Source organism: Callorhinchus milii, unplaced genomic scaffold (genome assembly GCF_018977255.1).
Source record: "Callorhinchus milii isolate IMCB2004 unplaced genomic scaffold, IMCB_Cmil_1.0 Scaffold2, whole genome shotgun sequence".
Classification (NCBI taxonomy): Eukaryota; Metazoa; Chordata; class Chondrichthyes; order Chimaeriformes; family Callorhinchidae; genus Callorhinchus; species Callorhinchus milii.
Window position 1 is genome coordinate 98630505 of NW_024704743.1, and position 27287 is coordinate 98657791.

General features: G+C 41.0%; 1 protein-coding gene across 1 annotated transcript in view; it reads right to left on the reverse strand.

Annotated features, from left to right (window-relative positions):
• The window catches only part of trappc9 (trafficking protein particle complex subunit 9), a 497684-nt gene that overhangs the window by 367932 nt on the left and 102465 nt on the right, over positions 1-27287 (reverse strand). Inside the window, exon 17 of the mRNA XM_042331670.1 lies at positions 20506-20636. Coding sequence (XP_042187604.1) covers positions 20506-20636 — 131 coding nt within the window. The remainder of the gene's footprint in view (positions 1-20505; positions 20637-27287) is intronic.

Consider the following 27287-nt stretch of genomic DNA (forward strand, 5'->3'; position numbering starts at 1 on the left):
TGGGAACACCACTGCCCACTTCCCTCCAGTCAGAAAACAATCCTTCACCACCACTCTCTGCTTTCTGTCTCCCAGATAGCTCTGTATCCATGCTGACACTGTCCCTTCAATACCATGGGCTTCTATTTTGCTTACAAGTCTCTTATGTGGCACTTTATCAAACACCTTTATCAGACGAAAATCATGTATAAACTACGTCAACTGCACGACCTTCATCCAACTTCTCCGTTACTTCATCAAAAAACTCTATCAAGTTTGTTATACATGATTTGCCTTTAACAAATGCATATTGGCAGTCCTTTATTAACCCATATTTTCTAAGTGAAAATTTATTTTGTTTTGGATTACAGTCTCTAGACGTTTCCCCAGTACTGACATTAAGCTGACTGGCCTGTAGTTCCCGGGTTTATCCTTCTGCCCCTTTTTGTACAGGGGAGTAACATTTGCAACCCTCGAGTCCTCTGGCACAACCCCAGTGTCCAAGGAGGATTGAAAGATTGTGGCCAGAGCCTCCGTTATTTCCACCCTTACTTCCCTCAGTAACATAGGATGCATCCCGTCTGGACTGGGTGACTTATCTACCTTGAGCACCGTTAACCTTTTTAGTACCTCCTCTTGGTTTATTCTTATCTTATCCAATTTCTCTACCCTCTCCTCCGGCATTGGCTGCATCCTCTTCTTTTGTGAAGACAGATGCAAAGTACTCACTCAGTACATCAGCCATGCCCTCTGCCTCCACAAAAATTTCCTCTTTGGTCCCTAATTGGACCTACCCTACCTTTGGCTAACCTTGTATTCTTTATATGTTTATAAAATACCTTAGGGTTCCCTTTTATGTTACCCGCTAATCTTTTCTCATACAATCTCTTTGCCCCTCTTACTTCCTTTTTCAGTTCTCCTCTGTACTTTCTATATTCTATTAGATTATCTTCTGTATTTTGGACCTGATATTTATCATAAGCCTCCTTTTTCTATTTCATTTTAATCCCAATTTCCTTATTCATTCAGGGAGGTTTGGATGCCCTACCTTTCTCCTTTGTGGGAAAGTATTTGTTCTGTCTGCGAATTATCTCCTCGAAGGCTTCCCATTGCTCATTAGCTGTTTTACCTGCTAATCTTTATTTCCAGTCCACCTTGGCTAGGTCCCTTTTTAACTCACTCAAATTAGCCCTCTTCCAGTCGAGTATCTTCACCTTTGATTGCTCCTTATCCCTTTCCATAAGTACTCTAATCTAACAATGTTGTGATCACTGTTGTCCAGGTGTTCTCCTACTGAAACCTGCTCCACTTTCCCTACTTCATTCCCCAGAATTAGATCCAGCACTGTTTTCTTCTTCCTTCTGTGTCCCTCTGTGCACCCATTTGTTTTTGACTCCCCTCCCCAGAGGTGTCATCACCCTGACCAGTATTCAGTACAGAGAACCACATTCAGTGCCACACTCAGGGGATTTCTGCACTGCACGTCCCCTCTTCCTACTATGCCGGGTGGTCACCCATTCACTCTCCTTCTGAACCTTCTGTGGTTATGGGGTGACCACCTCCTGAAACGTTCGATCCAACCTCCTGTATACTATGTAGTGACACCAGTCTCTCCTCGAGCTCAGAAACTCTGAGCTCAAGCACAACAGCCAGAGGCACTTTCTACACACGTGTTTGTCCAGGGTACACAAAGCATCCTGCATTCCCACATGGCACACATCATGCATGCAACCGGTCTCAGCTGCCCTGCCATATTCCCAGCCATGTTTATTATTTTAATATAAATATTATATATTTTATAATTATGTACCTCTTTCTCCCTCTGCACTGAATTCCCACTCTCACCTAATTCCCTAACAGAATCCCCACTCTGTTTCACCTCACTTAGTTCCCTCCTCATGCTGCTGGGCTCTCTGCTCAAGTAAAGCTCTCCTTTATATAGGACTCAAACAAAATCATCCAGCTTCGACTGGTCAGCAGATTTTTTAATCCCTAATACCTGGCCTATGATTAACTGCTAACTGACTTGCTTGCCTGCTTACATATAAGTTTGCCTCTACCTCAAGATAGATTTCCCACTTTTGTGCTGAATTAAAGAATTCTCTCTTGCTCTCCGGTATCTCTCTTGCTGAAAAATTCCCACTCTCACCAAATTCCTTAACAACATTCTCACTCTGTTCCACCTCACTCAGTTCCTCCTCGCGCTGCTGGGCTCTCTGCTCAATGTTCCACAAATAATCTTGGAGTGAATGAATTGGAGGCACAGACATCTATGACCTGTTCTGCCTTCAACCACCTCCGCAACATTTTCTAGCTCGACCACTGCCTCTCCTCTCAGGCTGCTAAGATCTTCAGCCACGCATTCAATACATCTAGGTTCAACTAGACTAACTCCTTGCTTGCCAGCCTTCCCAACTCGCCTCTCCACAAACTGCAGATCAGTCAGAACTCTGCAGCTCGTGTCCTTTCCCACAACAGGCTCCATGACCCTATCGCCCCCATCCTCGCTGGCTTCACTGACATCCCAACTCCCAGAGGATAGAGTTCAAAATCCTTATCCTCACCTTCAAGGTTCTTCATGGCCTTACTCCTCCCTACCTCTGTATCTGCTGACCCCACATCAACCTGTCCTGCTCCATGTCCCCCATCCAGCCGTTCGCTTTGCTTCCTTCTTCAAGGCACATCTCAAGACCCTCCTCTTTGACCGCGCCTTCGGTCACCCTCCTACTCCTATCCTCCACCCCTTCTGACCTGCTTGGGTCCAAATCTCTGATTGTCTTGTGACTTGGATGTCCTTCCAACCCGAAAGGCACTATATAAATGTAATTTGTTGTTGAAACTATGAAACTCTCTGGCTCAATCTCTCTGCCTTGTCTTCTCCTTTCCCATCTTCAGATCGCACCTGATGACCTTCCTTCCATGCGTTTGGGGTACATCTCCCACTCTCCCCGGTTCAGTGTTAATCTCTGCCACTGTTAAGCACTCTGAGATAAAGGGTCATGTATTCTGCGCAGACACAAAATTTATAGTTCAATAATAAATTATTTTTGAACTATGAATTCTACCACTCAATTCAGGAGGGAAAACAACTCACAAACACATACATGTCAAACATTACTGGCATCCTTTCAAGCCTCCAAACTCTCAACATAAGTTGAGATCGTAAATCTAATTGTCTGTTTTCTATCACCACACAAACACACAGCATCTGATTGAATGAAACAACATCTTCCCAACATCCCCAGCAAGTATCAGAAACCAACAAATTAAATATACAACCAATTTAAAGGGGAGTTCCCTCCAAGTAATGCCAATGAGCCAGACTGGTCAGTCTGTCATCAGCAATGGGCTGGAGCACTGCAGATCCGCCTAGTTCAAGAACTGGATAAGCAAGACTTCCACAAAGGGTTGGATTGATTCTGACATTCCGGTGCCAAACTTGTTACAATGCAAACAGTTCAGCTCCAAGAACATTTTGTTTACCTCCCACGACTTAGTCATTTGATATCCATCAAGTTTGAGCCCTTACTCAGTTAGTGGCAGTTACTAGGCGCTCCTTGCGAGCTTCCTGGTAAGAAGCTCTTCCTGCATACAACAACAACAACAAAATTATATTTATAGAGCACCTTTCACGTCGGGAGGATGTCCCAAAGCTGAACAGTCAGGTGTCGGGGCCCGAGCATGAGGGAGGGGTGGAGTAGGGGTGAGGGAAGGCAGTGAGGTGGGAGGGAGACCAAAGGCGCAGTCGAAGAGAAGGGGCTTGAGACCGGCCTTGAAGGAGGCAAGAGAGGAAGTGAGGCGAAGGGACCGTGGGATGGAGTTCCAGAGTGTGGGTGCAGAGAGGCTGAAAGCCCGGCCACCGATGGTAGGGCGGGAGACATGGAGCAGACCAGAGCCCGATGAATGGAGGGAGTGGGCAGGTTGGTAGGGAGTCAGCAGGTCAGAGAGGTAGGAGGAGATGATAATTCCTGATGATCAATACTTTAATAAGAAGAATTATTTTTGCATGAAAAGTTTTTCTTTGAACTGAACAAAAATCTTCATCTACCCACGGACAATTTTGCAATTACCATAAAGCTAACTATACATGTGATTATGCAATGTAACCTAATCACTTATAATAATAATCCTTGCATTTCATATAGCACTTTTCACGTCTTCTAGATGTCTCAAAACGCTTCACAAGATATACTGTAAAGTGAATTGACTGTATATTTGTGGGCGAAACTCCCATATTTGTTCTTTACCCTTTCATTTGTCCTTGGCCTTCTTCCATTTCGTCACTTCATTGTCATGCAAGTTGATTTATTATTCAGCTTAGAATATTAGTTTCAGATAGAGAAATACTAGTATCTAAAGCACAAGCTGCAAATCATCCAAAACTCTGCAGTTTATGTCCTCTCCCACGCCAAGCTCTGTAACCCTATCACCCCCACCCTTGCCCTGCTCCACTGGCTCCCCATTCCCCAGATGATAGAGTCCAAAATTCTCGTCCTCGCCTTCAAGGCCCCCCACGGCCTTGCCGCTCCCTACCTCTGCAACCAGCTGACCCCATATCAACCTGTCCACTTCCTCCACTCAGCAGGCTTTGGCCTGCACCACATCCCCCACCCGGCCCGCTCCACCATTGGCGGTCGGGCCTTTAGTCTCTCTGCCCCCACCCTATGGAATGCCATCCCATATTCCCTCCACCTCACTCCCTTGCCTCCTTCAAGGCGCATCTCGAAACCCTCCTCTTCAACCCTGCCTTCAGCCAGCCTTCTACCATCCCTGCCTTCCACCCTCCCTGATTTCCAGCTTGGGTCCAAATCCCTGACTGTCCAGCGCCTTGGGATGTCCTCCCGACGTGAAAGGTACTTTAGAAATGTAATTTTGTATTGTATTTTATCAGTTAGCAAAATCTTTCCGCAGACAATTATATACTGCTGAATTTCTTTTACTTCTACACGAGCAATTTTACCTATGAGACATTTCTCCCTGAAATAAATTTTAAATTGGTTGTGAATTTTATAATGTGAAACCTTTTTCATAATGTCAGAACAAATATCTAAATGTAAGTATAAATGGCATGCATATATAAAACAAAATTGAGGATAACTAACATTAAAAAATAACTTCTTTGTATTGATTTACCAAACTCGTAGTCCAGTTTCACTTCTGCGCCCCAAAGCAGATAGAGATGTGCAACTATCCAGCATGCAGGTAAGCAACATTTGACTGTAATTCACTAAAATGCTAACTGATATTACAAAAGCCAAACATGTATGAAAAAAATTCAAATATTAAATATACAATATTTAAATAACATTTCTAATTTGTATTTAATGTAACATATGTACATGCATCAAATAGATAAAGTAATGAATTTCAAATGTTATATTTAGTAGCTAAATTAGTCATCTTTTTCAAAATCATCAAACTCGCATGCTTACATGCTCTCCTTAATGTGTTGCAATTAAATTTCAGGAATCATAGCCATACATTTCCTTATGATTATCTTAAAGGAGTAGTACAAATTAGAAGCAGTACAAATTAAGAGAAAGCAAACATAAATCAAGTTAATTAAAATCATGTCAAACAGATTAGCATTCTTATTGTAAAATCTCACATCAGTCACACAAAAGGCCTTTCTCATTTTTAATAAATGACTGCAGTGTATTTTGTAAGAGAACACAGCAGCCAATTTGTGCACAGCAATGTTCCACAATCACCCATGACACTGGGAGAAACTCCCTTCTCTTTTCAAATAGTACCATGGATCTTTAATCTCCACCAGAACAGGCAGAGAGGACATTGAACATCTCATCAAGAGAATAGTACTTCCTACAATCTAACCTTTGTTACAATGTGATAAAAGGTAATTTGTCCATCTGGACCAGGGCTCCCTCTGCCTCCTTGACCTATCTGCTACCTTTGATAACATTGACCACTCTATCCTCTTCTGATCTCACAACTGGTTACATATCACATAAACAGACGATAAGACTCAAACTGAGATGGTGATTTCCCCCTTCGCCTGCTTTACCAATTTTAAAATTGAAGTTCCAATGACCTTTCTTCATTTTCCATACCCACAAAGAAACACACAAAATTGCAATCCAGTGGGTGTCAGCCAGTTGGAAGCACTCTGCTATCAGAGTCAGAAGATTGCAGGTTCAGCCCCACGTCGGGACTTTTAGCTCAGAGTGTAGCTGACACTCCAATACATTTTCGGGGAGTGTTGCATTCATAGAAATCATAGAGCACAGAAGGAGGCCATTTGGCCGATCGTATCTGTGCCAGCTCTTTGAAAAGAGCTATCCAATTCAATCCCACTCCTCCACGCTCTCCCCATAAGTCCTGCAAACTTGTCCTCCCCAAATTATTATCTATTTCGTTCTTAAAAGCTGTGATTGAATCGGCTTCCACTACTCTTTCAGGCAATGCATTCCAGATCCGAACAACTCGCTGTGTAAAAAAATTTATCCTCACCTCCCCTCTGTTTCTTTTAACAACTATTTTAAATTGGTGTCCTCGGGTTACCGACCCACTCGCCAGTGGAAATAGTTTCTCTTTGTTCACGCTATCGAATCCCCTCATAATTTTGAAAACTTCTATTAAGTCTCCTCTTAACATTCTCTGCTCCAAGGAGAATAACCCTAACTTCTCTAGCCTCTCCTGATAACTGAAGTCCCTCATTCCTGGTACCATCCTGGTAAATCTGCTTTGCACGATCTTATATTGCCTCTCCTCATTCTTCCTCCAAAATGCATCACTTCGCATTTCTCCACATTAAACTTCATCTGCCAAGTGTCTGCCCAGTCTGTCTATTCCATTTGCAGTCTGTTACTATCCTCCTCACTGTTTACTACTTTTCCCAGCTTAGTATCATCTGCCAATTTGGAAATTGTGCTCCCTACACCAAAGGTCATTTATATAGATCAAAAACAGCAGCGGTCCCAATACTGATCCCCTGGGGGACATTACTGCACACTTCCCTCCAGTCAAAAAAAACAACCATTCACCATCACGCTCTGCTTTCTGTCTCCCAGACAGTTCTGTATCCATGCTGCCACTGTCCCTTTAATACTATGGGATTGTATTTTGCTTACACGTCTCTTGTGTGGCACTTGAAAAATGCCTTTTGAAAATCAATATAAACTACATCAACTGCACTACCTTCATCTAATTTCTCCGTTACTTCATCAAAAAACTCTATCAGGTTTGTTATAGATGATTTGCCTTTAACAAATCCATGTTGGCTCACTTTATTAACCCATATTTTCTAAGTGAAAATTTATTTTGTCCCGGATTAGTCTCTAGAAGTGTCTCCGCTACTGACATTAAGCTGACTGGTCTGTAGTTCCCGGGTTTATCCTTCTGCCCCTTTTTGTACAGGGGAGTAACATTTGCAACCCTCCAGTCCTCTGGCACCACCCCGGTTTCCAAGGAGGATTGAAAAATTGTGGCCTGAGCCTGTTATTTCCACCTTTACTTCCCTCAGTAACATAGGATGCATCCTGTCCGGACCGGGTGACTTGAGCACCGACAACCTTTTTGGTAGCTCCTCTCAGTTTATTCTTATCTTATCCAATTTCTCTATCCTCTCCTCCGATACTGAGGCATTGGTTGCATCCTCTTCTTTTGTGAAGACAGTACGTCAGCCATGCCCTCTGCCTCCACAAGAAGATTTCCTCTTTGGTCCCTAATTGGACCCACCCTACCTTTGACTAACTTTTTATTCTTTATATGCTTATAAAATACCTTAGGGTTCTCTTTTATGTTACCCGCTAATCTTTTCTCATATAATCTCTGTGACCCTCTTATTTCCTTTTTCAGTTCTCCTCTGTACTTTCTATATTCTATTTGATTATCTTCTGTATTTTGGACCTGACATTTATCATTAGCCTCTTTCTGTTTTATTTTAATCCCAATTTCCTTATTCATCCAGGGGGATTTGGATGCCCTACCTTTCCCCTTTGTGGGAAAGTATTTGATCTGTCCCCAAACTATCTCCTCCTTGGAGGCTTCCCGTTGATCGTTAGCTGTTTAACCTGCCAATCTTTATCTCCAGTCCACCTTGGCTAGGTCCCTTTTTAAGTATTGAAATTAGCCCTCTTCCAGTTGAATATCTTCACCTTTGATTACTCCTTGTCCCTTTCCATAAGTTCTCTAAACCTAATGATGTTTGATCACTGTTGTCCAGATGCTGTCCCACTGAAATCTGCTTTACTTGCCCCACTTAGTTCCCCAGAACTAGATCCAGCACTGCTTCCTTCTTCGTTGGATTGGAAACAGACTGACTAATACGTCAGCATTGTTGGAGGTGCCATCATTCAGATGTGATGTTAAACCAAGGCCAGACTGCCTGTGTATGTTGATGTTAAAGCTTTCACGGCACTTCAAATAAAGGGAGTTTCTTTCTACCCTAGCAATCAATTGCCCAAATAAAATTGGTCATTCGCTTCAAGGCTGTTTGTGGGTACATTGATATGTGCAAATTGGCTTCCATATTTGCCTACAATTACAGTCACTGCACTTCACAGTAAAAATCTTGTGAAACTCATCTCAACAACGTGATAAGGCAAGAATTATTATTATTCTACCATTGAGTAACCATAATATTTAATTAATCAATCAAATAATGTTTTACTACAGTTGGTCTAAAATAATTAGATACTTTAGCATTCAAACTATGAACACACAACTCTCTGCAATGTCGTTGTAAACAGTAATCTGCAGTTCATCTTGTTCCAGATTCAGCACTACTGCATTGAAATGGGAGGGACTCACAGCTCTAACATTACCAGTAACTGACATCTTTGCATTATATAGCTCCCACTGCTGTTCTGCAGATGTTAAAACAGTGAATGTTTTTTATCATTAACGTTTTATTACAAATGTAATTTTGTTGTCGTTTTAAAGAAATGGTTATACAGTTGTGCTTTTATTTTTGAAAAAAACATTGAATTTTTCAAAATGTAATGTATTTTGAAATTCCTACAATTTTGAAAAGATCAACTGCCTAGAAGCTGGGCAAAGAAACTTCTCATCAACTGCAAAGTATACACAACTATTACTCACAATAAGCTTGCAAAACAGCACATTCCTAGTATTAAGCACATTACTGGTATTACCCTTTATGGATATTAGTAGGGAACAATTTATAAATTAGTAAGTATCAAGTATGCATTTCAAAATTTATGTTGCAGCCTTGGAATCTGAAGTCCAATTCAGAAGGAAGAAAATGCTGTCTGTCTTTTTTCCTCCTCTGTTGAAGCTTCCAATTTATTCTGAGATACAGATCCAAAGCTGCCCTCTGCTATCTCACCCAAGTGACGATTCTATTGTGATGCTGGACAGTGAGTTTTAACAAACATCACAGTCAAGCTCAATCTCACCAGATATCCACATTTCTCAACAGATATCAGAGGAGTGAAAAGCCTAGCTGATTTGTCCCTCAACACCAAGGACAATTGTTGTGGTCTTATTGTCAGTGGCTTAGATCAGCTGTAAGGCTGGGAATCAAACATATGAGCTTCCAGGTCGATGTGGCTTAATTTACTTTTAGGCATCTACCAAACAAGAGTTGAAAAAGCACACATAAGCATATAATCTGTAATTCTACAATTCAACCTTGAGCCTCTGCCAAGAGAGAAAAAATATTCTCGATGGTAAAGGACTGCGCTCACAAAACTTCCTCTAGTTTTGTTGATACACAAGGCTGTGGAAATAATTTAAATGTAACCACAATATCAAGGGTAGAAAGTTGACACAAATATTTACCACTGTATAATCTAATATGGCATGGTCAGTGCTAAGCAGTATTTTCTTTAAAATAAAGAGTCAAAGTAGGTTTAGCTAATTAAGTTGCTTTGTGCCATTTTAAAAAATATATTTGGATGTTTTTAAAAATACAAAACTAGCAAAGTAATACTGTTTTTGTTTTGTTCACAAGTCAATTGGGACTTCTTAGTTTTTGTGCGAGTATACTAATTCTTCAATTTCCTCATCAGGTGTCTGGCCTCTCTTGTTAACTGTAGCTGGAAGAGTGGGAGAAGACAGAAAAAACCTTTTGATATAAGAAAATATTGCGTTCAATATATTTCAAGGATACCACCAAAATCATGATTTATTATTATGATTTATTATGATTTATTATTATTGCACTATTTGAACACCTACTCCAGTTATTAGTTTTTTTCATAACATCCAGCTGGGTTCAAAGCTACACCCCACATCACCTGATATAGTAGCAGTTATATCTTAATTTAATTTGTAATATTCTTGCGAGTAGAGATATAGAACAACCATCTATCTTGATGTCAACAATTTGTTCACATAAATTCTTATGAACATGCATTGAAATTCTGTTTCACAAGCTAACCCAATAGTATGCTGTAAGACAAGTGGGTCATTCAACATCCTTTGTGTAAGGAAAGAGTTAACGCAAAATGTTTACTGCAGGGATTGCTGCAGAAAAACACTGTGGCATTGACTTTGTTTACCAGGGATGGCCTTCTGATAAGGAGGAGTGGAGGAAATATTGGAACTTGGTAGAAAATATTTTAGTTGGCATCCAATGCAATGGACACCTAGCATCTGAACACTGCTGGTAAACGTGCCCCACAGCAGCAGGAATGTACACTATTCTATTGGTTTTGGCTTCACAATAACTAATAGGGTATAAAAATAGAGAGTTCAGTCAAGATCAATGAGGTGCAGATTGGATGAATCCCCATGCTGCCAGCTGCACTCCCAGGAATAGGTAATTGAATGTTACTTAAATTCTCTGATAACCGGATTGCTCCCATTATTGAGGCTTGTGGTTGTGGGTCTTTGCTCTATGTATAAGCATTGACTGTGGAACTACAATAAAGGAAACAATTACTTAACATCCAAATCGTGCAACCATTATTTCATCACTGATTAAATAATAGAAGTAAAATTGCCTTACATTCGTGGAAAGAATGATCAGCTGCACCAACTTTTTATAGGGCATTGTTGAATAAAAGACTTGCATATTTGTAATGTTTAATATAATACAAGATAATTGGAGAAATTAAAGATTTCTTTTTAATAAATACATCAACTTTGCCAAAACTTAAATAATACTGACTGGTCTTGCTAAAAATTTGCTCGTGTTAAAATTATGGTAAGCTCAGATCCAAGAGAGGTCCCTTTAAGTGTACTCCTGCTTGTCCCTCGCATCCTCTGCCTCACCATCAGAAGTCACGCTTTCAGGCATTACGCCCCGAAACTCTGGAACACTCTCCTCAATCCCTCTGCCTTGCCGCTCTCTCCCCTTTTTCAAGTCCCACCTGAAAACCTTCCTCTTCGACCATTCTACCAAGATAGTTTATACAGACTCTCTGAACTTTCTCTGCACCACTTTCTCTACATCACTGGTATGCAAGATGGGTCTGCTTTTTTTCCTTCAAATTGTTGCATGTAAGAGAACTCATAGTAGCAACAACAACAAATTACATTTTTTATTACGCTTTTCAGATGAGGAGGACATCCCAAGGCAATGGACAGTCAGTGATCCGCACCAGAGCCAGTGGTTGGCATCAGGAGGGGTGGAGGGTGGGGAGGGGAGGGTAGCAGTAGAAGGTTGTCTCAATTTATTTCTCTGTGTTAATTTGTGTTAGGTCCCAAGGCTTCAGTTGGAAACTCTCCTGACAGCATAGTCAAAATTGAAAACCCAGCATGTCGGTAACCATAGGTGCAATATAAAATAATTAATTCTTAGTGCACAACATATTCCAATACTATACATTTCAATGTTAAACTTGAGTGCAATAGAATGGTTGAAGTTTTAGTTCAAACACATAATAAGCCACTTAAGGTGTGATTGCCTCATTTTAAAAAATACCAGTTTGGATAGCCTGCAAAATATCATCACCTTGTATTCTTTGGCAGATTGGTATGCATTGGGCTGTGAAGGTGTACGCTCTCTCTCGTGCTCAAAAAAGAGCCATCAGATGAGCACATTATTCTAAAAATAAAACTGACATTGAATGGCACACTACCAATGGAAATTACTCATGCGTCACTTATCTTTCTCAACAACAAAACAAGCTAAATGAGAGCGCAATTCTGAATAATAAGGTGACTTATAAAAGCATCATGCACATCATTTCACATTTAACAAATTACACTCCAAATTTGAAAAATATTCCACACCCGATATCAAACAACCTGCTTTTCTTACATCTCTCAAACAAAACTGTGGAAAACATGGATCACAATAAAAAGTGGAAGCTCAATAAAACCACTTCACTTGTAAATCCTAATCCAACTCGATCTAAAGTCCAAAACATCTCTTTTCAAAGTATAGTAGAACAACACAACCACACATTAACTATCTGCATGTCAGCCTATGTAAATTGGAAAGAAGGACAGTCAGCTTGCAATGTAAGAAAAACATGTTTAGATATCTATCTACAATAGAGAGAGGAAAGAAAAAAGAGACCTGAACACACATCTGGGTGTGCACACGCACATACCCACAATTAAAAAAAGAAACACACAAGCAGAGAGAGGGGGGGGGGGAGGAAAACACGCACATACATACACAATAAACCACTAGAGGCAAAGAAAAAAGGTATACAAAAACATTCAAACCCAGAGATATACATCTGGAGTCGCTATATCTAAGGTGGTATCAGTCCCAAATGATGAAGGTATCAATAATAAAATAATCCTTCAATTTGATATAACAGATTATCACAGCATCAAAACATGTTAAAGCAGTTCATAGGATTTTACTGTAAAGCACAGTACTTGTAGGCACATGTGACAGACAGCTTGTGGACAACAATGTCCCAAAAAGCTATGAAGTATGATCAGTGAGTTATCTGGAGGAGTATTACCAAGACACTGGGAGAAATCCTTCTCTTTTCAAATAATGCCATGAGCTACCTGAAAAGGCAGATGGGATTTCAGTTTAGTCTCATCTGCAGGATGGCATCGCTAACAATGTTTTGGAGCGTCAGCCTAGACAAAGCTTTAAGTCCCAAAGTGGAGCTAGGTTGTTCACTGTATTTACGGAAAAATTACGACAGCTTTATGCCTGTGGTTAATTTACCAATCAAGCAAGCCAATAAAACATTTACTACAACTCAACATACAGGGGTGATTCACTTTCACAATGGAAAGATTTCTGCTGTCTATTGGGAGTCAGAATCAAGGACTCAGGAAGCTGGAGAACCCAAGCTCAGGACCTCTGCACAATTTATATTTATAATAAATGCATAATTTAGCATTCTAATCTAAATAAAACAGTGCACAATATATATAGAACAATAATTGACATTGTAAACCTGAGAGATATTTGGCTCCACATATGAGCAGATAAAACAACCTTTTTTCATCAGTTGCAGCCTCAGGTGTTTTATATACAATGGCACAAGTTGCACGAAGAAATAGTAATCTTTGCATTTGATATAGCGCCTTATCACATCGACGAGACATCTCAAAGTGCTTCACAGAATATACTGTAAAGTGAATTGACTGTATATTTTGTGGGTGAAAGGTGGCAGCCAATTGCGCGCAGCAGTGTCCCATAACAAGTTGTAGATATAATATACACAATACAAAATTACATTCGTAAAGCGCCTTTCACGTCAGGAGGACGTCCCAAGGCACTGCATGGTCAGGGATCAGGACCCGAGCGGGAGGGGCTTGGGATCAGAAGGAGTGAAGAGCAGAGAGGTTAACCAAAAGCAGGGTCAAAGAGGAAGCTCTTGAGACATGCCTTGAAGACGGCAAGGGAAGCAGCAAGGGAATGTGGGATGTAGTTCCATAAAGTTGGGGTAGAGAGGCTGAAAGCCCGACCTCTGATGGTGGAGCACACCGGGGTGTGGAGCAAGCCAGAGTGGACAGGTTGATAAGGGGTTAGTAGGTCGAAGAGTTAGGAGGGGGCAAGGCCGTGGAGGGCCTTGAAGGTGAGGACGATGATTTTGAATTCGATCCTCTGAGGGATGGGGAATCAGTGGAGCCGGGCGAGGGTGGAAGTGATGGGGTAATGGAGCTTGGTGAGGGAGAGGACGCGAGCTGCAGAGTTCTGGATGATCTGCAGTTTGTGGAGGGAAGAGTTGGGAAGGCTAACAAGCAGGGAGTTGGCATAGTTGAGCCTAAATGTAATGAAGGCTTGTATGAGGGTTTCAGTGGCCTGAGGGGTGAGGCAGTGGTGGAGTCAGGCAATATTACAGAAGTCTGGGGAAGACAGAGCGGGTCATGGCACAGATGTGGGGGAGAAAGGACAGTTGAGGGACAAACAAGATATCTAGGTTCCTGACTGGCTCGGAGAGGTGGAGTGTGCATCCGTGGATGCTGATGCTGTCAGTGCCTGAGGTACGGAGGCGCTTGCGCGAGCCAATCAAGAGAGCCTCGACCTTGCTGATTTTCAACTGTAAAAAGTCGGCTCTCATCCAGGACTTGATGTCTGGCACGCGGTGGTCTTGGAGTCGAGGGTGGAGGCAGAGAGATAGAATTGGTGTTATCCACATACACGTGGAAGTTGACCCCATGTCTGCGGATGATGTCACCAAGAGGGAGCATATACAGGTTGAAGAGGCGAGGATAGAGCCCTGAGGAACGCCGCACAAGATGGTGCGGAGGCTGGAGGAAAAGCCATTTGTGGAGACAAAGTGGAGCCGGGGTGAGAGATAGGATCTGAGCCATTCAAGAAGAGAACCTTGAAGGTTCAGATGAGAGGAGAGACTGCCCTCTGCTAGCCCCCAGGTTAGCACCCGGGGTCTAAGTTCGGTGGAGCTTGAGTGCAATAGAATGGTTGAAGTTTTAGTTCAAACACATAATAAGCCACTTAAGGTGTGATTGCCTCATTTTAAAAAATACCAGTTTGGATAGCCTGCAAAATATCATCACCTTGTATTCTTTGGCAGATTGGTATGCATTGGGCTGTGAAGGTGTACGCTCTCTCTCGTGCTCAAAAAAGAGCCATCAGATGAGCACATTATTCTAAAAATAAAACTGACATTGAATGGCACACTACCAATGGAAATTACTCATGCGTCACTTATCTTTCTCAACATGGGTCAGTCAGTGTGGGTGCTGCTGGACACCCAACGCCGAGTGCCACAGTGAGACCAACGGAGGATTTCCAGGCTAAAGCAGAGGGAGACTGTGGGACGGTCAAATAGGGATAGGAGGGAAGGAGGACGGAGAGAGAGGACAGAGTGGGAGAGTTGCAGGGCAGGGAGCATTTTAGGGGAAAAGTAGCTCGGGTCGGGGACAGCAGCCAAGATGCGCACGCCAAGACTTGTGCCAGGCGGTTAGTGGGGCATGGACAGCCCACAGGCATGGAGACAGTGGGGGCTAAAGGCGGCACAGAGGGGGGAGAGGAGGCAGGGGATTCATTGTGTTATCAACCAGATATATACATATATATATCCACTCACGCTCAGTCTTTTTAGAGCATTTTGAGATGTTCTCCCAACATGAAAGGCACTATATAAGTGTAAATTTGTGTCATTGTGTACAGTAATAGAATTCCCAAGTTCTAATCTCCAATAAAAAATTAACAGTACCTCAAAAAGTATCAATCAGTGTCAAATGATAGGATGGAGGATCACAGTTAACCAAGTTTGTAGAATCCCACAGGCCAAAACCGTGTACATAGATGGAAAGCATTGTTTCAGTGCTCATCAATCCTCAGAACAAGTTCACAAATTAAAGTAAAAAGTGAAAACATATTTATGCGACTTTCTACAATCTTTTTTGGCAACAAAATATTGAAAAAGATTCTTCATTATAATGGGCCAAAGCATTCACAGTAGCACAGTAAAACAACTTAGTGTGAGTCACATTTTACACAGGTGCAAATCATACTGCTCCAGCATCCACCTCCTTCAGAAGACAAACAATTGACAAATAGACAGTATAAACAGAGTATTAATCATCCTATCCTTAAAATGCCAATAGAATCATAGAAATTGATGCATTCTAAAGTATTGTACTAGGTTTACATTTTCAATCCCATTTAAAATTTTGTACACTTCTGTAAAGGTCCCCTCTGAGACATATTTTCTCAAGACTGAAAAGCCAATGTCTAATCACCGCTCTTACCTTATTCCTCTAACTCTGGGAATTATCCTGCTGTTATCCTCTGCACTGTTCTTGGGCAGTCAGTCCCCTTATGTCATAGTTGCCAGTACTGTGTGAAGTGTTCTAGGTATGGCCTGACCAGAACACTGCACATCTTGAGCATGATATCTATGGATCTGAACTCATTTTAATTGGCAAGAGATGCCGAAACAATGCAAATGTTAGACATCTGAAATAAATACAGCGTCTGAAATAGAAAAAAAATCTTTTCACTAGAACTGAAACAATTGGTTTCCTAATCTGATACAAGAGGGGTAGTAATACGATTAGACAAAGAAAAAGATATTAGGTGTTAAAAATTAAACACCGGAAACTACACAAAGAGAAAGCTAGAGAGGTTAACATATTTTGAACCCTGGATTAGCCAGCTGGAATAAAACAAAGTACAGAAGTCTATGAATTAGTTCGTCAGCCAAGGAATCTTCAGTGATCGTCACTCAAAGGGTGGTGAATGTATGGAACTCACTACCCCAAAGGACTGTTGACGCTCAGTCCTTGAACATATTTAAGACTGAGATAGATAGATTTCTTATTGCAAAAGAGATTAAAGGATATGGGGATAAGGCCGGGTTAGGTTATTAGCTGGAGTTAGATTAGAAGATCAGCCATGATTGAATGGCGGGGCAGGCTCGAAGGGCCGAATGGCCTACTCCTGCTCCTACATGTTATGTTATGAACATACATCACCAAATAAACCACCCATAAAAATTCACCGAAACAGTCTCTTGGGTTTTTACACAACCTCTCCAGTTACATACTTTGAACTCAGTTATGCAAATCATATTAACAGAATTCATGTTAAATGAGTAATTTATTTGCCAATCATGTTGAGGGCACTCAACAAAATTAGATCCAACAACAACAAGATTACATTTATTACATTTAGAACAAGTTCAGCAGTCACGTCTATTGTAACAAAATAGTTTTTTTTGCTGTAATTGCTCTCCTTTTTTCAGGGTGGGTGACCAGTAACTTTCATTGTCAAATGTATCCAATTGACAATGTAAATAATATTTGGAATATACACTAGCTATTATAAAATCTGATATAGTGCGTTTCCTCATGGGCTATAGGTGCCAGCCTGCTCAGCTGGTAGCACTCTCAACTCTGAGACAGAAGGTTTGGTGGGTTCAAGACCCATGTCAGATCTTTGAGCTCATAGTCCTGGTTGATGCTCTCACGTGCCACTTCCCAAGTCAAATTAAATGACCTTGAGCTATGGTCACCGTCATCTGGTAAAACAACTACCTAAATAGTATTTGAGTTACTGACTTTTGAATAAGTCAAGGAAGGAACTGCCCTTTTGGGCTCCCTGACACATTGAGTCAAGAAGCAGTCAAGCGCAACTTTAACAAACTCACAGTGACGGTTTATGTTAGCTTGATATAGCTCTCCCATTAGTACTACATCTTTTTCTCATATACACACCTAAATTATCATAAAGTGACAGGTCAACAACAGCAACTACAACATTAAAAAAATTGCATTTATATAGCAACCTTCACATCGAGAGGACATGCCAAGGTGCTGACAGTCGAGGGTTTGCACCAAAGCTGCGGTTGGAATCAAGAGGGGCGAAGGACAAGTTGGATGGGGGGGAAGAATGACCAAAGGTACAGTGAAAGAGGAAAGTCATGAGATAAGCTTTGAAGGAGGCAAAGGAGGGGGCGAGGCAAAGGATGGAGTTGAGAGGGTGAGAGCAGGAAGGCTGAAGGCACAACCTTCAGGCAAGGAGTCCTGTAGCTCAGTGGTTGGGCACTCGTTTTGCAAGCGAGACACCTGGGTTCAATTCCAGGCAGGGCGAAACCTTGGGCAAGTTTCCTTACTCCACACGCCTATAATCCCTCCAAAACAAAAAACAATAATAAATTGATCACTTTCAATCTACGACTGTTTGTGGGACATTGCTGTGCGCAATTGGCTACCGGGTTTCGCCCACAAATATACAATCAATTCACTTTACAGTATATTCCGTGAAGCGCTTTGGGACGTCTAGAAGATGTGAAAAGTGCTATATCAAATGCAAGGATTATTATTGTGATTATTATTATTATTATTATAAGGAGGGGCAAGGAGCAGGACAGTGCCCACCGAGCAGAGGATGCAGGCAGGTAAGATTTTAGCAAGTTGCAGAGTTAGGGAGGGGAAGACCATATAGGGCTTCAAAAGTGATGACGAGAATCTTAGAAACTCGATCCTCTGGGCGAGGAAGGGGTGATCAGCTCACGGAACTTGGTGCATGCGAGAACACGAGTTGCAGGGATCTGAATAATCTGCAGCTTGTGGAGGGAAGTGTTGGGAAGTCCAGCGAGCAGGGAGTTAGCGCAGTAAGCCTGGACTGATGAAAGCATCGATGAGGGCCTCAGCGACCTTAGGTGAGAGATAGTGGTGGAGGCAGGCAATGTTGTGGATGTGGAGTTTAAAGGAAAGTTGCGAGTCGATCAGGACACCAAGACCCCATACTGGCTCAGTGAGGTGGAGGTAAAGCAGCAAATTATGCAAAAATGACACTAATGAAAATTACAAGTACTGAAATACAAATCTTATTTATCCATTTGCCAACCAGAGTGTAGTTTTCTCAAAGATCTTAAAATTACCAATTAATTAATCACCAGATTTAAGCAATCTCTCATTGATATAAGTATGGCATCATGTAAAGGGATCAGCTCAAGAAGCTTGAAGCATGTTTTTTCCTTCAGTGAAGTTGGTTCTATCATGAACCAGATTATGACATTCCATTTCCCATTATTATTATTATAATCCTTGCATTTGGTATAGTGCCTTATCACGTCGGAAGGACATCTCAAAGCGCTTCACATGATTTACTGTGAAATGGAGTGACTGTGTATTCGTAGGCAAATGCAGCAGCACAATTACACACAGAAATAATAATAATCCTTGCATTTGATATAGCGCTTTTCACGTCGGGAGAACGTCCCAAAGCGCTTCACAGAACACACTGTAAAGTGAATTGACTGTATATTTGTGAGCGAACGCGGCAGCCAATTGCGCACAGCAATGTCCCACAAACAGTCATAGATTGAAAATGACCAATTTATTATTGTTTTTGGTTTTGGAGGGATTATTATATATCCCACAAACAGACATGAAATTAATTTTACTTGCAGGATTGTTTGCCAGGAAACCGGGCAAAAATGGCGAAACCTTGGGCAAGTTTCCTTACTCCACACGCCTAATAATAATCCCACCAAAACAACACAATAATAAGTTGGTTATTTTCAATCCACGATTATTTGTGGGACACTGCTGTGCACAATTGGCTGCCACGTTTCGCCCACAAATATATGGTCAATTCACTTTACAGTCTATTCTGTGAAGCGCTTTGAGACGTCAAGAAGACGTGAAAAGCGCTATATCAAATGCAAGGATTATTATTATTATATAAAACTCTCTATGCTTTTCAAATAGCACCATAGGATCTTTAATATCCACGTGAGCAGGCAGACAGAACCACAGTTTAACATCTCAACTGAAGGAAGGACCTGCAACAATCCAGCACCCCTCACCAAGTACTGCAATGAAATGTCATCTTAGACAATATAAATTCAATTCCCAAAGCGAGATTATTAACTGATAGCATTTTCTCTGGAGATAATACTTCAGAGCTTTGTACAATCACAATGTAGAGTCCCTTAATACGATCAATAATATGGCTAATCCTTATAATACAATTTGACATTCTTGTCTTCTGGATTTTTATTCAATTGCCAATTGTGATTTAAATAACTTTCATGTAAGATGCTTTAAATTATAATTCACTGTTCTAACAACAATTCATTCCACAACATTAGCTTTCATTTCAATGCACATAGTAGATCAAAATCTTTAGAATAAATATATTCACTATCTGTAAAGCAAATATCTGAAAAACGTAAACACCATTTTACACTTGTGTGGCACCTTTCACAATGGAAGAACATTTCAAAGTGCTTTACAAAGTTCTGAGCAGAAGAAGGCAGCTGTAGAAGAGAACAAGTCAATGGTTCAGGTAAAACCCTCCACCTGTTGTTGAAGAATGACACCCAAATTGTCAATCCATCCTCTCTGCCACAGATTCCAGTTAATCTGGAGTGTACGACTAGCACATTCCACACGTGAGTTCCAACACTGACAGTTTTGCTCTTCTATATTTTTCTTGAAACTTCATTTTTATCTTGGACCATTTTGAATGGATGACAAATCACTCTGCAGCCATAATCTCACAGAATACTGAGGCTGAAACATTTCCACTTCTTTTGTTTACAACAATCTGTACTACCAAAGGCAGAGCTTCCTTGTGTGATAAATGATAAATTTCAGTTAATGTGTCGAACAAATTATACTTCAAACTATCCACAAATACTATTATTTTATAAATACAAAATCCTGGAATATGTGGGGCAAATAGGATCATACCTTTATGTGGTTGTATTCACTTTTACTGTTGGTCTCAGCTGAATTGAAGAGCGTAGATTTGCTCTCTGACCGAGGTTTGCCGTTTTGCCGGAAGGGACTTGAAAATCCCAAACCAGCAATACTGAGCCCATCTGAAACAGCAAACAAAGAAAAAGTTATGGTCCTGCAAAAAACTGCATATTGCTAATATCAAGAAGATTGGAGCAACGTTTATGAATACAATTTTTCAACCATTCTACACTGAAAGAAAATTACAAAAGTATTTCCAAAACATTCTACTCTACTGCTATGAGTACAGAAGACAAATGTGTCTCCTCAAACCTTCTCATTGCTGCAACAGCAGATCTGCGTCCATTTACACATACCAAGATCCAAGAATTGGAAATAACTAATTTCAACATTTCTGTGCATTTTGTAAAAGCCTACCATGTGAACGAATCATTTTTTAATATGTAACCACATATGTAGGGAAGTCCTTTTCAAAGATTAACTAGTTAGCAAGCAAATATTATGAAAAATAAATTCAACCAATGATGGGGATTGCAAATTAACATCTGTGCTGAAATATTTTTCACACAACCTGATGTGGAAACCTCATGACTACCCAAATCAACATTTTCTAAACTTGCTTTCAACTGTGTACTATTTAGAATGATTTTCTCACCTCTCATTTAAATTTACCATAAGACCACTGTGAGGAGGAGGTGCGTTCCTGATTTAACTTGACTTAAAAATTGCCCCTTACTCCTGCATCACCAATTTTCAATCTTTTTAACTTTTTACTAGTAGCAACTGTTTTCCAACTAGTGAAACTTTATTTTAAAAAAAGCCACCCCCACTTTTCAAATGGACAATGAAAGTTTAGAAGAAGCAGAAACCTAAACTTTTAAACAACAACAACAAGATTCCATTTATTGAGCGCCTTTCACGTCAGGAGGACGTCCCAAGGCGCTGGACAGTTGGGTCAGGACCTGAGCAGGGGGGAAATGGTCAGGGTGAGGGGAGGGAAGGGAGGGAGCGAGGAGGGGGTAGAGAGTCGAGAGGGGAGCTGAAGGCACGGTCAAAGAGAAAGGTCTTGAGACCGGCCTTGAAGGAGGAAAGGGAGGAGGCAAGGCGAAGGCACTGGGGGATAGAGTTCCAGAGCCTCGGGGCTGAGAGGCTGAAGGCCCGGTCACCGATGGTAGGGCGGTTGGGGCGGGGGATGTGGAGCAGACCGGAGCCAGAGGAACGGAGGGTACGGGCGGGTAGGTAGGGGGATAGTAAACTTGAAACATGATATTTTTTTGGTCAGCTGGTCACATTACGAAACTTATCACCATGCTTAAGAGTATTCAAATCAACCTGAGATTTCCATGTATCCTACCTACAGACGGAAATCCCAGAGATAGATTGTTGGAATGGAATGTGGACTCTCTCCCTGGAAGGATGCATCTTGCTTACCTAATTCCGGAAAGTATTAGGCGCAAGTTGGCAAGAACCAAAGCCTGGGGACCCTGGAGGTACGTTGTACTACTGCTGGACTCTAACAAGCTAAAACCTATTGATATTGCTGTCCAGCAAGCTTTCCCGCTGCTTGTCCAGCTTGGACACCATACCCATTAGAGATATGGGTTGCACGGTTAACAGGAGCTGAGTGGGATGACTCCCTGCCCCCAATGACTGGTCTGCCCTTCCAAGTCCTGCCAATAAGCCAGGTTGGCTGTGCTGTCATCAACAGTGCCCTGGAATACTGCGGAGCTGCCTGGTTTAGGAAGTGAACTACCGAGACTGCCACAGATGGCTGGCTCGATTCTGACATTCCATTGCCAGGCATGTCATCTTGAAGCCAGTTCAGCTCAAGGAGACCCCGCTTACCTCGGCCCAAAAGAGATTAGACTTGAAGCATCAGAAAATAAGGACACCAAAAAAAATCACAAAAATTATTAAAAAGTGGTCAGGAATAAATCTTCCCATAAAGGATAGTTGGACTGTTGAATTCTCTGCCATCATATGTAAGGAAGGGAATCCAAAACATCTTTTAACAAGGAAATAGATATATATGTGTAAACAAGAAATATTAAAGGTTATGGGGTTCAAGCAAAAAATTGGGATTAGATTAGGTGTCTAACAAGGAGAAAACACGAGAGCAGACTTTATGGGCCAATTGGCCCATTTCTGAACTGCAACATTGTACAAAATAAAAATGAAATAAAAAGGATACAGAGGGAGAACTTGTTTTAATGGTTTAGGATTAATACTTCAATAAAGCTAAGCAATGTTTAAGCTTTATTGTTGTAAGTATTTCTTTCTGGATCGTGCATGAACTGAAAATGTATAAAATTGATCAAGACACAGAGACAAGAGTCCACTTACACTAGCTGTCAGCCTAAGATGCATTGCAATAAAGATCAGATTAATGGGTTTTGCTTTTGTCAGACCTATTTTGAAAAAGGTGGAAAGGGAGCATGGGCCAAATTCCACAGGAGCCTCAATTGGGAGCTTACTTTCCTTAAAAATCCTTATTTGTCTTCTGAAATGGTTGATCAAATACATAGGTAAAGTTATATTTTCTCAAGGAGAACTACATTATAATAATAGTTGTAACAGAAAATTACATATAAAGAATAATCAGTGCTATAAATCACTGAATATCTATGTTCAAATAATTGGATTACAGACTAGATAATTAAGACAATCATTTAAGAGAGCCTTCAACGGAACACAAAACCACCCACCATGCAAACAAATTTTTGTATTAGGCAAAACTACATTTCAAAATATAAGCTTCACTCTAATTTCCTCATAAGATTGCGATGATTGGTTATTAATGTAATAAATTTAGGAAACTGCCTCCATAAAACATTCATGAGTTTAATCTAATAAAATGTTTGAAACCAATTTGCAACAATACAGCATTGTTTTGTGTAGTACTAACAGGGCAGCCTCAAATTACATGGAAATCTACCATTCTGAATTCAAAAATAACTTCAGCGTTCTTATCCTTGCCTTCAATAATGAGCAATAATGGGTGAATAGACTTTTACACCTTCTAATCTAATCTTCAGACTCAATTATAAGAAACAATTAAAGCAAGTTGAAAGTATTGCCAACTGGAAAAGGCTTCAAGGTGACATAATATAAATGTTCAAAGTTAAAAGGTATTGGAAAAAGTTGATGTAGACAAATAGTGAACAATAATGAAAGCTTCTTAAAGTAGAAGACACATTTTTTAAAAGAAGAAAATTGTAGGTAGAGCAATTCCAAAAAAAAGTAGTAGAAATATAAAATAAGTTTTCAGGAAAGATCAGTGAAGCAAGTAAAATTAATACATTTAAAGTTATTTAATTTAAAAGCCATCAAGCTTCCCCACATCCAGTCCCTAACCAGGACTACTTGCCTCCACCTCCACCCATACCTCATATCCAACAGAGCTGAAACCCTCATTCAAACTTTTGTCATCTCCTGCCTCGATTTGCTCATCCATGCACCGCTTCCCAGGTCCACCACTCACAAAATTCAATTGATCCAAAAATCAGCTGTTGTATTCTCACCCATACCCAGTCACTGCCAGGCTCCACTGGCCCCTATTTCAGAGCGGATCGATTTCAAGATCCTCACACATATTTAAAAATCAATCCATGCACTAACCATCTCCGTCCCTCAGCTGACTCCAGCCTTCAACCCGTACCTCGACTCCTCCAGTCTACCATCTGCGGCCGCCCTTGCAGACATTACACCCCAAAACTTGATTTTTTAAAAAAAAGATTGAATTGTGCCTCAGTCCCTCTGCCTTGTACCCCTTCAGATCGCACTTGGAGATCTTCCTTTGCAACTTTGCCTATATTTACTTCCCCTCTCTCCCTGATTCTACATCAAGCTCCAGCACTGTTAAGTTCTCTAAGACACCACCCACATGAAGGACGATATATAAGTAGTTGCTGTTCTGTTCTCAAAATTTCTGATATTCCTACCTAGAACCTTTTTACTCTACATTTATTAGATCCAGAACAACATTCCTTCAAGCCAGTTTCATGCTCTATTCCTGACTTTCCCTCCACCTCGCTCCATCCCTTGCCTTCTTCAAGGCAAGTCTCAAAACCCTCCACTTCGACCGCACCTTCGGCCACCCTCTAACCTCCCTTCACGGTCCCCGATCCCATCCCCCAGCTTGGGTTCAAATCCCTGACTGTCCAGCGCCTTGGGACGTCATCCTGAAGTGAAAGGCGCTATAAAAATATTATTTTATATTGTAATTATAAGCTACAAGACCACAAGAGAGTTTCAGATGAAAAATACCCTTTGGTTCTTTTGATCTCATCCTTCTCAAATTTGTTGAAAGTTTCTTGAAAATTTTAAACTATTGCTAGTTTAGGAAGTGTTGCTGTGTACTTTATCTGTAACTACCTCAAAAATATAAGGTTAATTATTATGCACTATATCGGTCTTCTGCATGCTTCTTAAAACTATTCCGACCTCCTCACTCCCCAATCCACCACCTGGCACCTCCACTCGACTGGCACAGTCTCCTGCTCGTCCCTCACACCTCCGCCCCACCATCGGAGGTCACGCTTTCAGCCACTACGACCCGAAACTCTGGAACACTCTCCCTCAAACCCTCTGCCTTGCCCCCACTCTCTCCCTTTCAAGTCCTGCTGAAAACCTTCCTCTTCGACCGTGCTTACGGCCACCTGTCCCAAACCCCACCCACCCCCTGGCTCGGAATCAGGGTCCACCACTATTAAGAGCGCACTATATAAGTACAAGTTGTTGTTGTCAGTGCTCTGCAGGATCCCCCACTTATCACCTGAGTGAGGTCGACCTACAGGTGTCAACCCGGCTCAGTTAGGCACACTCTTGTCTTGGAATCAAAAAGTTGCGGATTCATGTCCTACTTTGTGAATCTGAGCTCATAGTTTAGGCTGACATTCTCATGCAGTGCTGGTGAGCATTACATTGCCAGAGGCTCCATTCTTTGGATGAGACTTTAAACCAAGCTTACATCTGCCTGTTCAAGTGCATGTTAAAGATCCCATGATACAACTTAAAAAGAGAAGGGCATTTCTCCCAGCGAATAAAAACTGGTCATTCTCTTCACCAATTGTCTATTCGTAAAGCACTGCACAAATGTGCACAAATTGGCCAACAAGCATAGTCACTGAACATTCAGGAAAATCTCGTGAAGCGCTTCGAGACATTTGTTGACATATCAATTGACATATCAGCTGATATACATAAATTACTTGGATATAGAATTTCAAAGTTTGCAGATGACACAAAACTTAGGAACATAATAAACAGTGAGGAAGCTGGTAGCAGACTACCGGAGGACATAGACAGACTAGTGAAATGGGCAGACACATGGCAGATGAAGTTTAATGCAGAAAAGTGTGAAGTGATACATTTTCGGAGAAGCAAGAAGAATGAGGAGAGGCAATATACAATAAATGGTACAGTTTTAAAGGAAGTTCAGGAGCAGAGAGTCCGGGGGGTTCACATACACAGGTCTTTGAGGTGGCAGGACAGATTGATAGAGCTGTTAAACAGCAAATGGGACCCTTGGCTTTAAAAAAGAGGCATAGAGTGCAAAAGCAAGGAAGTTTTGCTAAACTTTTATAAGTCACTGGTTAGGCCTCAGCTAGATATTGTGTTGAATTCTGTGCACCACACTTTAAGAAGGATATCAAGGCCTTGGAGAGCGTGCACAGGAGATTTGCCAGAATGGGACCAGGAATGAGGGACTTTAGTTATGTGGAGAGACTAGAGAAGCTGGGATTGTTCTCCTAAGAGCAGAGGAGGCCAAGGTTAAGGGGAGATTTAATAAGAGCATTCAAAATTATGAGCGATTTTGATTAGGGATTGACTGTTACCACTGGCAGGGGAACCAGGGACATAGATTCAAGATAATTGGCAGAAGAACCAGAGGGGAACTGAGGAGAATTGTTTTTGTTTTGTTTTTGTTTGTTTTTTATTTATTTATTTTTATTTATTTATTTTACTCAGAGTTATTACGTTCTTGAATGCACTGCCTGAAAGGGTGGTGGAAACAGATTCAATAACAACTTTCAAAAGGGAATTGGATAGGCACTTGCAAAGGAAACATTTGCAAGGATATGGGGAAAGAGCGGGGACATGGACTGACTGGGTAGCTCTTCCAAAAGTGCTGGCACAGGCATGATGGGCCGAACAGCCTTCTTCTGTGCTGTAATATTCTTTGATTTTATCAGATGCAATGATTATTATTCAATTACTTGCACATCTGTCAAGTCATTCCCCATCACATAGAATGTAGTTGTTCAATTCATTTGAAATCAAGTCTCTTGGACATAAATTTCTGTAAGAATGACCACAGATATCAAAACACAATTACTTGAATGTGCCTCAAGGGAAATATTATATACATCAAAAGCAAACGTTAAAGGTATAGATGGATAAGAGGTTGCAGTTGGAATATTGCATTCAGTATTGGGGTTCACTAAAGATATGGATAGGTTTCCAATAGTTGTTAGGCAAGACAAAATTAAAGTACAGCAGCTCTAGCAAGGTTCCATTGTTATCTTTCTGCTGTATTTTATATTCTTCATTTTCATGGTCACTAACCAATATAGAACTATACTTTTTGACAGGAACTAGTCATGCATTCTGGATACAGATGTCAATCCTGGCTGCTTACATCACTGACATTTATATTACTAGGCCACAAAGAAAAACTAGCCACCTTCAACAAATTATTGGACAAATGTATTTGTGATTTAAATAAACTCATTACTATTTGTCGCCTTTTATTGATGAGAGAATGTGATGTT